General features: G+C 52.4%; 1 protein-coding gene across 3 annotated transcripts in view; it reads left to right on the forward strand.

Annotated features, from left to right (window-relative positions):
* Window positions 1-16574, forward strand: part of LOC137385083 (equilibrative nucleobase transporter 1-like) — a 223516-nt gene that overhangs the window by 142603 nt on the left and 64339 nt on the right. For all 3 annotated transcript variants that reach the window (XM_068059828.1, XM_068059827.1, XM_068059829.1), the window contains exon 6: window positions 14738-14830. In XM_068059828.1, the coding sequence (XP_067915929.1) occupies window positions 14738-14830 (93 nt within the window). The remainder of the gene's footprint in view (window positions 1-14737; window positions 14831-16574) is intronic.

The raw sequence follows: 16574 nt of genomic DNA on the forward strand, positions 1-16574 counted from the left end.
AAAAAGGAAGCATACATAAGGTCCAGGAGACTGAAGAAAGACGAAGCTTTGGAAGAATATCGGGAATGTAGGACCAATCTGAAACGAGGAATTAAGAGGGCTAAAAGGGGTCATGAAATATCTTTGGCAAACAGGGTTAAGGAAAATCCCAAAGCCTTTTATTCATATATAAGGAGCAAGAGGGTAACTAGAGAAAGGATTGGCCCACTCAAGGACAAAGGAGGAAAATTATGCGTGGAGTCAGAGAAAATGGGTGAGATTCTAAACGAGTACTTTGCATCGGTATTCACCGAGGAGAGGGACATGACGGATGTTGAGGTTAGGGACAGATGTTTGATTACTCTAGGTCAAGTCGGCATAAGGAGGGAGGAAGTGTTGGGTATTCTAAAAGGCATTAAGGTGGACAAGTCCCCAGGTCCGGATGGGATCTATCCCAGGTTACTGAGGGAAGCGAGAGAGGAAATAGCTGGGGCCTTAACAGATATCTTTGCAGCATCCTTAAACACGGGTTAGGTCCCGGAGGACTGGAGAATTGCTAATGTTGTCCCCTTGTTTAAGAAGGGTAGCAGGGATAATCCAGGTAATTATAGACCGGTGAGCCTGACGTCAGTGGTAGGGAAGCTGCTGGAGAAGTTACTGAGGGATAGGATCTATTCCCATTTGGAAGAAAATGGGCTTATCAGTGATAGGCAACATGGTTTTGTGCAGGGAAGGTCATGTCTTACCAACTTAATAGAATTCTTTGAGGAAGTGACCGAGTTAATTGATGAGGGAAGGGCTGTAGATGTCATATACATGGACTTCAGTAAGGAAAAAAGCAAAAGCAAAATACTGCGGATGCTGGAAATCTGAAACAAAAACAAGAAATGCTGGAATCACTCAGCAGGTCTGGCAGCATCTGTGGAAAGAGAAGCAGAGTTAACGTTTCGGGTCAGTGACCCTTCTTCGGAACTGACAAATATTAGAAAAGTCACAGATTATAAACAAGTGAGGTGGGGGTGGGGCAAGAGATAACAAAGGAGAAGGTACAGATTGGACCAGGCCACATAGCTGACCAAAAGGTCACGGAGCAAAGGCAAACAATATGTTAATGGTGTGTTGAAAGACAAAGCATTAGTACAGATTAGGTGTGAATACACTGAATATTGAACAGCAGCAAGTGCAAACCTGAAGAAAAACAACCTGAAAAAAACAGTGGGTAAGCAAACTGAACAAACTAAGATGAAATGAAATAAATGCAAAAAAACATTGTAAAAAAGGTAAGAAGGAATGTAAAAAAAGGAAGAAAAAATAACTAAAAATGAAAGTAAAATGGGGGGGCTGTCATGCTCTGAAATTATTGAACTCAATGTTCAGTCCGTCAGGCTGTCGTGTGCCTAATCGGTAGATGAGATGCTGTTCCTCGAGCTTGCGTTGATGTTCACTGGAACACTGCAGCAATCCCAAGACAGAGATGTGAGCATGAGAGCAGGGGGGAGTGTTGAAATGGCAAGCAACCGGAAGCTCAGGGTCCTGCTTGCGGACTGAGCGGAGATGTTCCGCAAAGCGGTCACCCAGTCTGCGCTTGGTCTCCCCAATGTAGACTACATTGAAAGAAGTACAAGTAAATCACTGCTTCACCTGAAAGGAGTGTTTGGGGCCTGGGATAGTGAGGAGAGAGGAGGTAAATGGGCAGGTATTACACCTCCTGCGATTGCAGGGGAAGGTGCCCTGGGACGGGGACGAGGTGGTGGGGGTAATGGAGGAGTGGACCAGGGTGTCGCGGAGGGAACGATCCCTTCGGAATGCTGACAGGGGAAGGGAGGGGAAGATGCGACTGGTAGTGGCATCACGCTGGAGGTGGCGAAAATGGCGGAGGATGATCCGTTGGATATGGAGGCTGGTGGGATGAAAAGTGAGGACAAGGGGAACCCTGTCACGGTTCTGGGAGGGAGGGGAAGGGGTGAGGGTAGAGGTGCGGGGAATGGGTCGGACACGGTTGAGGGCCCTGTCAACCACAGTGGGGGGAAATCCTCGGTTGAGGAAAAAGGAGGTCATATCAGAAGCACCGTCATGGAAGGTAGCATCATCAGAGCAGATGCGTCGGAGACGGAGAAACTGGGAGAATGGAATGGAGTCCTTACAGGAGGTAGGGTGTGAAGAAGTGTAGTCGAGGTAACTGTGGGAGTCAGTGGGCTTATAATGGATATTGGTAGACAACCTATCCCCAGAGATGGAGACAGAGAAGTCGAGGAAGGGAAGGGAAGTGTCAGAGATGGACCATGTAAAGGTGAGAGAAGGGTGGAAATTGGAAGCAAAGTTGATAAAGTTTTCCAGTTCGGGGCGGGAGCAGGAAACGGCACCGATACAGTCATCAATGTACCGGAAAAAGAGTTGGGGGAGGGGGCCTGAGTAGGACTGGAACAAAGAATGCTCGACATATCCCACAAAAAGACAGGCATAACTCGGACCCATGCGGGTACCCATAGCGACACCTTTTACTTGAAGGAAGTGCGTGGAGTTGAAGGAGAAGTTGTTCAATGTGAGAACAAGTTCAGCCAGGCCGAAGAGGGTGGTGGTGGATGGGGACTGGTTGGGCCTCTGTCCCAGGAAGATGCGGAAAGCCCTCAAACCATCCTGGTGGGGGATGGAGGTGTAGAGCGATTGGACGCCCATAGTGAAGAGGAGGCCGTTGGGACCAGGAAACTGGAAATTGTCAAAATGATGTAGGGCATCAGAAGAGTCACGGATGTAGGTGGGAAGAGACTGGACCAGCGGAGAAAAGATAGAGTCTAGATAGGAAGAAATAAGTCCAGTGGGGCAGGAGCAGGCTGACACAATGGGTCTGCCGGGACAGTCCCGTTTGTGGATTTTGGGAAGGAGGTAGAAGCAGGCTGTCCGGGGTTGTGGGACAATGAGGTTGGAAGCCATAGAGGGAAAATCTCCAGAGGAGATGAGGTCAGTGACAGTCCTTTGGACGGTGGCTTGATGTTCGGTGGTGGGGTCATGGTCCAGAGGGAGGTAGGAAGAGGTGTCTGTGAGTTGGCGTTGAGCTTCTGCAAGGTAGAGGTCGGTACGCCATACAACAACAGCACCACCCTTGTCTGCAGGTTTGGTGACCATGTCGGGGTTAGACCTGAGAGAACGGAGTGCCTCAAGTTCAGAGGGGGACAGGTTAGAGTGAGTGAGGGGGGCAGAGAAATTGAGACATGAATGGGCAGGAAGTAAAGAGATACAGACCCTTAGAAAATAGGCGACAGATTTAGATAGAGGATCTGGATCGGCGTAGGCTTGGAGGGCCGAAGGGCCTGTTCCTATGCTGTAATTTTCTTTCTTCTTTGTTCTAACCATTGAATCTTCTATCACTATCACTCTCCTATTCTGCACTGTTGCACTGTTCGAGTGTAAATCCTGAGGGAGTGCTGCACTGTTCGAGGATAAGTCCTGAGGGACTGCTGCACTGTCGCAGGGTCAGTACTGAGGGAGTGCTGCACTGTCGGAGGGTCAGTACTGAGGGAGTGCTGCACTGTCGCATGGTCAGTACTGAGGGACTCCTTCGCTTTCGGAGGGTCAGCACTGAGGGAGTGCTGCACTGTTTTAGGGTCAGTACTGTGGGAGTGCTGTGCTGTCGCAGTGTCAGTGCTGAGAGAGTGCAGCACTGTCGGAGGGTCAGTACTGAGGGAGTGCCGCACTGTCGCAGGGTCAGTACTGAGAGAGTGCAGCACTGTTGGAGGGTCAGTGCTGAGGGAGTGCTGCACTGTCGGTGGGTCAGTACTGAGGGAGTGCTGCACTGTCGGTGGGTCAGTAATGAGGGAGTGTTGCAGTGTCGCAGGGTCAGTACTGAGGGAGTGCTGCACTGTCGGAGGGTCAGTACTGAGGGAGTGCTGCCCTGTCGGTGGGTCAGTATTGAGAGAGTGCAGCACTCTTGGAGGGTCAGTACTGAGGGAGTGTTGCAGTGTCGCAGGGTCAGTACTGAGGGAGTGTTGCAGTGTCGCAGGGTCAGTACTGAGGGAGTGCTGCACTGTCGGAGGGTCAGTACTGAGGGAGTGCTGCACTGCCGGCGAGTCAGTACTGAGGGAGTGCTGCACTGTCAGAGGGTCAGTACTGAGGGAGTGCTGCACTGTCAGAGGGTCAGTACTGAGGGAGTGCTGCACTGTCAGAGGGTCAGTACTGAGGGAGTGCTGCACTGTCAGAGGGTCAGTACTGAGGGAGTGCTGCACTGTCAGAGGGTCAGTACTGAGGGAGTGTTGCAGTGTCGCAGGGTCAGTACTGAGGGAGTGCTGCACTGTCGCATGGTCAGTACTGAGGAGTGCTGCACTGTCGGAGGGTGAGTAGTGAGGGAATGCTGCACTGTCGGAGGGTGAGTACTGAGGGAGTGCTGCACTGTCGGAGGGTGAGTACTGAGGGAGTGCTGCACTGTCAGTACTGAGCGAGCCCTGCACTGTCGGAGGGTCATGACTGAGGGAGTGCCGCACTGTCAGAGGGTCAGTACTGAGGCAGTGCTGCACTGTCAGAGGGTCAGTACTGAGGGAGTGATTAGATTAGATTAGAGATACAGCACTGAAACAGGCCCTTCGGCCCACCGAGTCTGTGCCGAACATCAACCACCCATTTATACTAATCCTACACTAATCCCATATTCCTACCAAACATCCCCACCTGTCCCTGTTTTTCCCTACCACCTACCTACACTAGTGACAATTTATAATGGCCAATTTACCTATCAACCTGCAAGTCTTTTGGCTTGTGGGAGGAAACCGGAGCACCCGGAGAAAACCCACGCAGACACAGGGAGAACTTGCAAACTCCACACAGGCAGTACCCAGAATCGAACCCGGGTCCCTGGAGCTGTGAGGCTGCGGTGCTTACCACTGCGTCACTGTGCTGCACTGTCGGAGGGTCAGTACTGAGGGAGTGCTGCACTGTCGGAGGATCAGTACTGAGGCAGTGCTGCACTGTCGGAGGGTCAGTACTGAGGGAGTGCTGCACTGTCCGTGGGTCAGTACTGAGGGAGTGCCGCACTGTCGGAGCGTCAGTACTGAGGGAGTGCCGCACTGTCGGAGCGTCAGTACTGAGGGAGTGCCGCACTGTCGGAGCGTCAGTACTGAGGGAGTGCCGCACTGTCGGAGCGTCAGTACTGAGGGAGTGCCGCACTGTCGGAGCGTCAGTACTGAGGGAGTGCCGCACTGTCGGAGCGTCAGTACTGAGGGAGTGCCGCACTGTCGGAGCGTCAGTACTGAGGGAGTGCCGCACTGTCGGAGCGTCAGTGCTGAGGGAGTGCCGCACTGTCGGAGCGTCAGTGCTGAGGGAGTGCCGCACTGTCGGAGCGTCAGTGCTGAGGGAGTGCCGCACTGTCGGAGCGTCAGTGCTGAGGGAGTGCCGCACTGTCGGAGCGTCAGTGCTGAGGGAGTGCCGCACTGTCGGAGCGTCAGTGCTGAGGGAGTGCCGCACTGTCGGAGCGTCAGTGCTGAGGGAGTGCCGCACTGTCGGAGCGTCAGTGCTGAGGGAGTGCCGCACTGTCGGAGCGTCAGTGCTGAGGGAATGCCGCACTGTCGGAGCGTCAGTGCTGAGGGAGTGCCGCACTGTCGGAGCGTCAGTGCTGAGGGAGTGCCGCACTGTCGGAGCGTCAGTGCTGAGGGAGTGCCGCACTGTCGGAGCGTCAGTGCTGAGGGAGTGCCGCACTGTCGGAGCGTCAGTGCTGAGGGAGTGCCGCACTGTCGGAGCGTCAGTGCTGAGGGAGTGCCGCACTGTCGGAGCGTCAGTGCTGAGGGAGTGCCGCACTGTCGGAGCGTCAGTGCTGAGGGAGTGCCGCACTGTCGGAGCGTCAGTGCTGAGGGAGTGCCGCACTGTCGGAGCGTCAGTGCTGAGGGAGTGCCGCACTGTCGGAGCGTCAGTGCTGAGGGAGTGCCGCACTGTCGGAGCGTCAGTGCTGAGGGAGTGCCGCACTGTCGGAGGGTCAGTGCTGAGGGAGTGCCGCACTGTCGGAGGGTCAGTGCTGAGGGAGTGCCGCACTGTCGGAGGGTCAGTGCTGAGGGAGTGCCGCACTGTCGGAGGGTCAGTGCTGAGGGAGTGCCGCACTGTCGGAGGGTCAGTGCTGAGGGAGTGCCGCACTGTCGGAGGGTCAGTGCTGAGGGAGTGCCGCACTGTCGGAGGGTCAGTGCTGAGGGAGTGCCGCACTGTCGGAGGGTCAGTGCTGAGGGAGTGCCGCACTGTCGGAGGGTCAGTGCTGAGGGAGTGCCGCACTGTCGGAGGGTCAGTGCTGAGGGAGTGCCGCACTGTCGGAGGGTCAGTGCTGAGGGAGTGCCGCACTGTCGGAGGGTCAGTGCTGAGGGAGTGCCGCACTGTCGGAGGGTCAGTGCTGAGGGAGTGCCGCACTGTCGGAGGGTCAGTACTGAGGGAGTGCCGCACTGTCGGAGGGTCAGTACTGAGGGAGTGCCGCACTGTCGGAGGGTCAGTACTGAGGCAGTGCCGCACTGTCGGAGGGTCAGTACTGAGGCAGTGCCGCACTGTCGGAGGGTCAGTACTGAGGCAGTGCCGCACTGTCGGAGGGTCAGTACTGAGGCAGTGCCGCACTGTCGGAGGGTCAGTACTGAGGCAGTGCCGCACTGTCGGAGGGTCAGTACTGAGGGAGTGCCGCACTGTCGGAGGGTCAGTACTGAGGGAGTGCCGCACTGTCGGAGGGTCAGTACTGAGGGAGTGCCGCACTGTCGGAGGGTCAGTACTGAGGGAGTGCCGCACTGTCGGAGGGTCAGTGCTGAGGGAGTGCCGCACTGTCGGAGGGTCAGTGCTGAGGGAGTGCCGCACTGTCGGAGGGTCAGTGCTGAGGGAGTGCCGCACTGTCGGAGGGTCAGTGCTGAGGGAGTGCCGCACTGTCGGAGGGTCAGTGCTGAGGGAGTGCCGCACTGTCGGAGGGTCAGTGCTGAGGGAGTGCCGCACTGTCGGAGGGTCAGTACTGAGGGAGTGCCGCACTGTCGGAGGGTCAGTACTGAGGGAGTGCCGCACTGTCGGAGGGTCAGTACTGAGGGAGTGCCGCACTGTCGGAGGGTCAGTACTGAGGGAGTGCCGCACTGTCGGAGGGTCAGTACTGAGGCAGTGCCGCACTGTCGGAGGGTCAGTACTGAGGCAGTGCCGCACTGTCGGAGGGTCAGTACTGAGGCAGTGCCGCACTGTCGGAGGGTCAGTACTGAGGCAGTGCCGCACTGTCGGAGGGTCAGTACTGAGGGAGTGCCGCACTGTCGGAGGGTCAGTACTGAGGGAGTGCCGCACTGTCGGAGGGTCAGTACTGAGGGAGTGCCGCACTGTCGGAGGGTCAGTACTGAGGGAGTGCCGCACTGTCGGAGGGTCAGTACTGAGGGAGTGCCGCACTGTCGGAGGGTCAGTACTGAGGGAGTGCCGCACTGTCGGAGGGTCAGTGCTGAGGGAGTGCCGCACTGTCGGAGGGTCAGTGCTGAGGGAGTGCCGCACTGTCGGAGGGTCAGTGCTGAGGGAGTGCCGCACTGTCGGAGGGTCAGTGCTGAGGGAGTGCCGCACTGTCGGAGGGTCAGTACTGAGGGAGTGCCGCACTGTCGGAGGGTCAGTACTGAGGGAGTGCCGCACTGTCGGAGGGTCAGTACTGAGGGAGTGCCGCACTGTCGGAGGGTCAGTACTGAGGGAGTGCCGCACTGTCGGAGGGTCAGTACTGAGGCAGTGCCGCACTGTCGGAGGGTCAGTACTGAGGCAGTGCCGCACTGTCGGAGGGTCAGTACTGAGGCAGTGCCGCACTGTCGGAGGGTCAGTACTGAGGGAGTGCCGCACTGTCGGAGGGTCAGTACTGAGGGAGTGCCGCACTGTCGGAGGGTCAGTACTGAGGGAGTGCCGCACTGTCGGAGGGTCAGTACTGAGGGAGTGCCGCACTGTCGGAGGGTCAGTACTGAGGGAGTGCCGCACTGTCGGAGGGTCAGTACTGAGGGAGTGCCGCACTGTCGGAGGGTCAGTACTGAGGGAGTGCCGCACTGTCGGAGGGTCAGTACTGAGGCAGTGCCGCACTGTCGGAGGGTCAGTACTGAGGGAGTGCCGCACTGTCGGAGGGTCAGTACTGAGGCAGTGCCGCACTGTCGGAGGGTCAGTACTGAGGGAGTGCCGCACTGTCAGAGGGTCAGTACTGAGAATCCTCTAGCACTATAGCTCTTCCAATCCTTTTCCTCCCCTGCTGTGCAGCAGAGCCTCCGTGGTGCCACAAACCTGGCTGTTGATGCTTTCCCCTGGGAGGTCATCCCCTCCAACAGTATCCAAAGTGTTATATCTGTTTGAGAGGAGGATGGTCACAGGGAACTCCTGCACTACCTGCCTCTGCCTACTACTCTGCCTGGTGGTCACCCATCTCTTTTCTGCCTGTGCAGCTATTACCTGCAGTGTGACCACCTCACTAAACGTGCTATCCCCGACATCCTCAGCATCACAGATGCTCCACAGTGAATCCACCCGCATCTCCAGCTCTGTAATGTGGGTAGTCAGTAGCTGCAGATGGATACACTTCCTGCACACATGGTCACCAGGGACACTGGAAGAATCCCTGATTTCCCACATAGCACAGGAGGAGAAGATCACAGGGCTGAGCTCTCCTGTCATAACTTACCCTTAGATTAAATTAATTAGTGACTCCCTTAATTATACCAGGGGCCTTGTATTACCCACTTCAATCTAAAGTCCTTAAAAATAAAACACTTTCGTAGTACTCACCTCATCACCAGAGGTTTTTGTTCCAAGAAAAAAAAACTTTCCCCTTTTTTTGAGATATTCTAACAGCTGCTACTCACCAACCAATCACCTTGCAGCTCTCCTCGCACGTCACTGTTGGCTTTTTTTTTCAAAACTCCTCTCTGCTCCAGAAGGTAAGAGACTGGGTCTCGATCCTCAGGTTCGATTTACAGGCTCCGCACTCGGCATTCTCCCTCCAGGCCCACTCCACTCCGCTCCATTCTGCTCGCAGATGGTAAGAGGTCTGGCAAAAGGACTGAAGACCTGTGCTCTAGAATTTGCCTTGCCCCGAGCCAAGATGTTCCAGTACAGCTACAACACTGGTATCGACCTGGCAATGTGGAAAATTGCCCAGGTATGTCCTGTACACAGAAAGCAGGACAAATCCAACCCGGCCAGTTACCGTCCCATCAGTCTACTCTCAATCATCAGTAAAGTGATGGAAGGTGTCATCAACAGTGCCATCAAGCGGCACTTGCTTAGCAATAACCTGCTCAGTGATGCTCAGTTTGGGTTCCACCAGGGCCACTCATCTCCGGACCTCATTACAGCCTTGGTTTAAACATGGACAAAAGACCTGAACTCAAGAGGTGAGGTGAGAGTGACTGCCCTTGACATCAAGATAGCATTTGACCGAGTATGGCATCAAGGAGCCCTAGCAAAACTGGAATCAATGGGAATCAGGGGGAAAACTCTCTGCTGGTTGGAGTCATACCTAGCACAAAGGAAGATGGTTGTGGTTGTTGGAGGTCAATCATCTGAGCTCCAGGACATCACTGCAGGAGTTCCTCAGGGTAGTGTCCTCGGCCCAACCATCTTCAGCTGCTTCATCAATGACCTTCCTTCAATCATAAGGTCAGAAGTGGGGATGTTTGCTGATGATTGCACAATGTTCAGCACCATTTGTGAATGCTCAGATACTGAACCAGTCCCGATAGCAATGCAGCAAGACCTGGACAATATCCAGGTTTGGGCTGTTAAGTGGCAAGTAACATTCTCACCACACAAGTGCCGGGCAATGACCATCTCCAACAAGAGAGAATCTAACCATCTCCCCTTGACATTCAATGGCATTACCATCGCTGAATCCCCCACTATCAACATCCTAGGGGCTACCATTGACCAGAAACTGAACTGGAGTAGCCATATAAATACCATGGCTACAAGAGCAGGTCAGAGGCTAGGAATCCTGAGGCGAGTAGCTCACCTCCTGACTCCCCAAAGCCTGTCCACCATCTACAAGGCACAAGTCAGGAGTGTGATGGAATATTCTCCACTTGCCTGGATGGGTGCAGCTCCAACAACACTCAAGAAGCTCAACACCATCCAGAGCAAAGCAGCCCGCTTGATTGGCACCCCATCTACAAACATTCACTCCCTCCACCACCGACGCACAGTGGCAGCAGTGTGTACCATCTATAACATGCACTGCAGCAATGCACCAAGGCTCCTTAGACAGCACCTTCCAAACCCGCGACCTCTACCAACTAGAAGGGCAAGGATTCTTAAGGGGGAGGGGGAGCAGCCAGAAGTTGTGGTACATATCGGTACCAATGACATAGCTAGGAAAAGGGATGAGGACCTGAAAAGCGAATATAGGGAGTTAGGTTGGAAGCTAAAAGGCAGGACGAGCAGAGTAGTAATCTCAGGATTGTTACCGGTACCACGTGCTAGTGAGGCTAGAAACAGAGAGCGAGTGCAGCTGAACACGTGGCTACAGAACTGGTGTAGGAGGGAGGGCTTCAGATATGTGGATCATTGGGATACCTTCTGAGGAAGGTGGGACCTGTACAAGAAGGACGGGTTGCATCTGAACTGGAGGGGCATCAATATCCTAGGCGGGAGGTTTGCTAGAGCTCTTCGGGAGGGTTTAATCTAGTTTGGCAGGGGGATGGGAACTGGAGCTACGGATCAGTGGGTGGGGTAGTTGTTGAACAGGCAGATACAGAGTGCAGAGAGTCTGTGAGGAAGGTTAGACAGTTGACAGGGCAAAGTTGCAGCCAGTATGATGGGTTGAAGTGTGTCTATTTTAACGCAAGAAGTGTCAGGAATAAGGGTGATGAACTTAGAGCATGGATCAGTACTTGGAGCTACGACGATGTGGCCATTACGGAGACGTGGATATCACAGGGGCAGGAATGGATGTTGGATGTTCCGGGGTTTAGATGTTTCAAAAGGAATAGGGAGGGAGGTAAAAGAGGTGGGGGAGTGGCATTGCTAATCAGGGATAGTATCACAGCTGCAGAAAGGGAGGTCGTCGAGGAGGGTTTGTCTACTGAGTCATTATGGGTGGAAGTCAGAAACAGGAAAGGAGCAGTCACTTTATTGGGAGTTTTCTATCGACCCCCCAATAGCAACAGAGACACGGAGGAACAGATTGGGAGGCAGATTTTGGAAAGGTGCAGAAGTAACAGGGTTGTTGTCATGGGTGACTTCAACTTCCCTAATATTGATTGGAACCTCCTTAGTGCAAATAGTTTGGATGGAGCAGATTTTGTCAGGTGTGTCCAGGAAGGTTTCCTGACTCAATATGTAGATAGGCTGACTAGAGGGGAGGCTATGTTGGATTTGGTGCTTGGCAACGAACCAGGCCAGGTGGCAGATCTCTCGGTGGGAGAGCATTTCGGTGATAGTGATCACAACTCCCTGACCTTTACTATATTCATGGAGAGGGATAGGAGCAGACGGGATGGGAAAATATTTAATTGGGGGAGGGAGAATTACAATGCTATTAGGCAGGAACTGGGGAGCTTAAATTGGGAACAGATGTTCTCAGGGAAATGCATGACAGAAATGTGGAGGTTGTTTAGGGAGCACTTGCTGCGACTGCTGGATAGGTTTGTCCCGATGAGGCAAGGAAGGGATGGTAGGGTGAAGGAACCTTGGATGACCAGAGATGTGGAACAGCTAGTCAAGAGGAAGAAGGAAGCTTACTTAAGGTTGAGGAAGCAAGGATCAGACAGGTCTCTAGAGGGTTACAAGGTAGGCAGGAAGGAACTGAAGAATGGACTTAGGAGAGCTAGAAGGGGACATGAAAAAGTCTTGGCGGGTAGGATTAAGGAAAGTCCCAAGGCGTTCTACACTTATGTGAGGAACAAGAGGAAGGCCAGAGTGAGGGTAGGGCCGATCAGGGATAGTGGAGGGAACTTGTGTCTGGAGTCGGAGGAGGTAGGGGAGGTCCTTAATGAATACTATGCTTCAGTATTCACTAGTGAGAGGGACCTGGTCGTTTGTGAGGACAGCGTGGAACAGGCTGATATGCTCGAACAGGTTGAGGTTAAGAGGGAGGATGTGCTGGAAATTTTGAAAGACATGAGGACAGATAAGTCCCCGGGGCCAGACGGGATATACCCAAGGTTATTACGAGAAGCGAGGGAAGAGATTGCCGCGCCTTTGGCGATGATCTTTGTGTCCTCATTGTCCACTGGAGTAGTACCGGATGATTGGAGGCTGGCAAATGTTATTCCCTTGTTCAAGAAAGGGAATAGGGATAACCCTGGGAAATACAGACCAGTCAGTCTTACGTCGGTAGTGGGCAACTTATTGGAGAGGATTCTGAGAGACAGGATTTATGATTATTTGGAAAAGCATAGTTTGATTAGAGACAGTCACCATTGCTTTGTGAGGGGCAGGTCATGCCTCACAAGCCTTATTGAATTCTTTGAGGATGTGACAAAACACATTGATGAAGGAAGAGCAGTGGATGTGGTGTATGTGGATTTTAGCAAGGCGTTTGATAAGGTTCCCCATGGTAGACTCATTCAGAAAGTAAGGAGGCATGGGATACAGGGAAAGTTGGCTGTCTGGATACAGAATTGGCTGGCCCATAGAAGTCAGAGGGTGGTAGTAGATGGAAAGTATTCAGCCTGGAGCCCAGTGACCAGTGGTGTTCCGCAGGGATCTGTTCTGGGACCTCTGCTCTTTGTGATTTTTATAAATGACTTGGATGAGAAAGTGGAAGGCTGGGTTAGTAAGTTTGCCGATGGCACACAGGTTGATGGAGTTGTGGATAGTGTGGAGGGCTGTTGTAGGTTGCAGCGGGGCATTGACAGGATGCAGAGCTGGGCTGAGAAGTGGCAGATGGAGTTCAACCTGGAAACGTGTAAAGTGATTCATTTTGGAAGGTCGAATTTGAAAGCAGAATACAGGCTTAAAGACAGGATTCTTGGCAGTGTGGAGGAACAGAGGGATCTTGGGGTCCACGTCCATAGATCGCTCAAAGTTGCCACCCAAGTTGATAGGGTTGTTAAGAAGGTGTATGGTGTGTTGGCTTTCATTAACATGGAGATTGAGTTTAAGAGCCGTGAGGTTATGCTGCAGCTCTATAAGGCCCTGGTTAGACCACACTTGGAATACTGTGTTCAGTTCTGGTCGCCTCATTATAGGAAGGATGTGGAAGCTTTAGAGAGGGTGCAGAGGAGATTTACCAGGATGCTGCCTGGACTGGAGGGCATGTCTTATGAAGAAAGGTTGAGGGAGCTAGGGCTTTTCTCATTGGAGCGTTGAAGGATGAGAGGTGACTTGATAGAGGGGTACAAGATGATGAGAGGCATAGATAGAGTGGATAGCCAGAGACTTTTTCCCAGGGTGGAAAGGGCTATAACCAGGGGGCATAATTTTAAGGTGATTGGAGGAAGGTTTCGGGGAGATGTCAGAGGTAGGTTCTTTACACAGAGAGTGGTGGGTGCGTGGAATGCGCTGCCAGCGTTGGTAGTAGAAGCAGATACATTAGGGACATTTAAGCGACTCTTGGATAGGTACATGGATGATAGTAGAATGAAGGGTAGGTAGTTAGTTTGATCTTAGAGTAAGTTAAAGGTTCGGCACAACATCGTGGGCCGAAGGGCCTGTACTGTGCTGTACTGTTCTATGTTCTATGTTTGGGAACACCACCACCTGCAAGTTCCCCTCCAAGTCATACATCATCCTGACTTGGAACTATATCACCGTTCCTTCACTGTCACTGGGTCAAAATCCTGGAACTCCCTTCCGAACAGCACTGTGGGTGTACCTGCACCACATGGACTGCAGTGGTTCAAGAAGGCAGCTCACCACCACCTTCTCAAGGGCAATTAGGAATGAACAATAAATGCTGGCCTAGCCAGCGCCACCTACATCCCAGGATCGAATAAAAAAAAAATAAAATGAGGGGGAAAGAGATTTCAAGTAATTAGTAGGATTAGAGAGGAGATGACTATGTATTTTTTTCACCCAAAGTGTAGTAGGGAGCTGGTACTCGCTGCCTGAAGGGTTGGTCGAGGCACAAACCCTCACCATATTTTAAGAAAAGTACATGGATGCCTTCTGGAATGGATGAGGGACTTCAGTTCCGTGGATAGATTGGAGAAGCTGGGGTTGTTCTACATAGAGAAGAGAAAGATGAGATGTGATTTGATCGAGGTGTTCAAAGTTATGAGGGGTCTGGGACAGAGTAAATAGAGAGAAACTGTTCCCATTGGTGGAAGGAACCAGAACCAGGGGACACTGATTTAAGGTGATTGGCAAGAGAAGCAGAGTCGACATGAAGAAATGCACTGCCTGAGAGTGAGGTGGAGGCTGATTTAATCATCCTTTCAAAAGGGAATCTGAGAATTATCTGAAGAGAAAAATATTTGCATGGCTATGGGGAAAAGGTAGGGGAGTGGGGCTGGGCGAGTTGCTCTTGTAGAGAGTCAGCACAGATAAGATGGGCAGAACAGCCTCCTTCTGTGCTGTGACCATGCTATGATTCTAACCATTGTATCAGAGCGAGGCTACGGACCAGTTGTCGGAAGTTGTAATTAGACTGGGTCGTTAAAGTAAAGGCAAAATCCAGCGGGTGCTGGAAATCGGAAGTGAGAACAGGAAGTGTTCGAAATACTCAACAGGTCTGGCAGCAGCTATGGAGAGAGAAACAGAGTTTAATACTTCAGAATCTAACTGGGTAGCTCTTTGTTGACCAGCACAGACACGATAGGTTGAATGGACTCCTTCTGTGTCACAAATGTTCGATGATTCTATAATTCTATGTTCTGATCCGTAGGTTGGAAACTTATTTCGAAAGAGACGGTCGACAATTATCACCCTGTACAATGGAGCCTTTGACTCCTCAGCAGTCGTCTTTCTGCTGGTTAAGGTGAGAAAAGTGGATTCAAGTGTAATGGGTGGCATTAATTGGATAACTCTTTCAAAGAGCCAGTACAGACACAGTGGAGGCAGTGGTGTAGAGGATTCGTCACTGAACTAGTAACCCAGAGACACAGGGTATTTTTCTGGGAACAAGGGTTCGAATCCCACCACGGCAGATGGTGGAATTTGAATTCAATTCATAAAAATAATGTGGAATTTAAACAAAAGTCATTCTAATGAAGGCCATGAAACCATTGTCGAGAGTCGCAAAAACAATCTGGTTCCCTCATATCCTTCAGGGAAGGAAATCTGCCATCCTTACCTGGTCTGGCCTACATGTGCCTCCAGACCCACAGCAATCCAGTTGACTCTGAACTGGCCCAGCAAGCCACTCAGTTGTACCTAACCATCAAAATATTGATAAGGAATGAAACCGGACGGACCATCGGGCATCGACCCATGCCCCGGAAACAGCAAACCCAACACTGTCGACCCTGCAAAGTCCTCCTTACTAACATCTGGGGGCTTGTGCTAATGTTGGGAGAGCTGTCCCACAGACTAGTCAAGCAACAGCCTGACATAGTCATACTCACGGAATCATACCTTACAGACAATGTCCCAGACACTGCCATCACCATCCCTGGGTATGTCCTGTCCCACTGGCAGGACAGACCCACCAGAGGTGGTGGCACAGTGGTATACAGTAGGGAGGGAGTTTCCCTGGGAGTCCTCAACATCGACTCTGGACCCCATGAAGTCTCATGGCATCAGGTCAAACATGGGCAAGGTAACCTCCTACTGATTACCACCTACTGCCCTCCCTCAGCTGATGACTCAGTACTCCTCCATGTTGAACAGCACTTGGAGGAAGCACTGAGGGTGGCAAGGGCACAAAATGTACTCTGGGTGGGGAACTTCAATGTCCATCACCAAGAGTGGCTCGGTAGCACCACTAGTGAGCGAGCCGGCCGAGTCCTCAAGGACATAGCTGCTAGACTGGGTCTGCGGCAGGTGGTGGGGGAACCAACAAGAGGGAAAAACATACTTGACCTCATCCTCACCAATCTGCTTGCTGCAGATGCTTCTGTCCATGACTGTATTGGTAGGAGTGACCACCGCACAGTCCTTGTGGAGACGAAGTGCCGCCTTCACATTGAGGATACCGTCCATCGTGTTGTGTGGCACTCCCACCATGTTAAATGGGATAGATTTCGAATAGATCTAGCAATGCAAAACTGGGCATCCATGAGGCGCTGTGGACCATCAGCAGCAGCAGAATTGTACTCAACCACAATCTGTAACCTCATGGCCCGGCATATCCCCCACTCTACCATTACCATCAAACCAGGAGTCCAACCCTGGTTCAATGAAGAGTGCAGGAGGGCATGCCAGGAACAGCACCAGGCATACCTCAAAATGAGGTGTCAACCTGGTGAAGCTACAACCCAGGACTACTTGCATGCCAAACTGTGTAAGCAGCATGCAATAGACAGAGCTAAGCGATCCCATAACCAACGGATCAGATCTAAGCTCTGCAGTCCTGCCACATCCAGCCATGAATGGTGGTGGATAATTAAACAACTAACTGGAGGAGGTGACTCCACAAATATCCCCATCCTCAATGATGGGGGAGCCCAGCACATCAGTGCGAAAGATAAGGCTGAAGCATTTGCAACAATCTTCAGCCAGAAGTGCCGAGTTGATGATCCATCTCGACATCCTCCTGAAGTCCCCAGCATCACAGATGCCAG

This window comes from Heterodontus francisci, chromosome 28 (assembly GCF_036365525.1).
Source record: "Heterodontus francisci isolate sHetFra1 chromosome 28, sHetFra1.hap1, whole genome shotgun sequence".
Lineage (NCBI taxonomy): Eukaryota > Metazoa > Chordata > Chondrichthyes > Heterodontiformes > Heterodontidae > Heterodontus > Heterodontus francisci.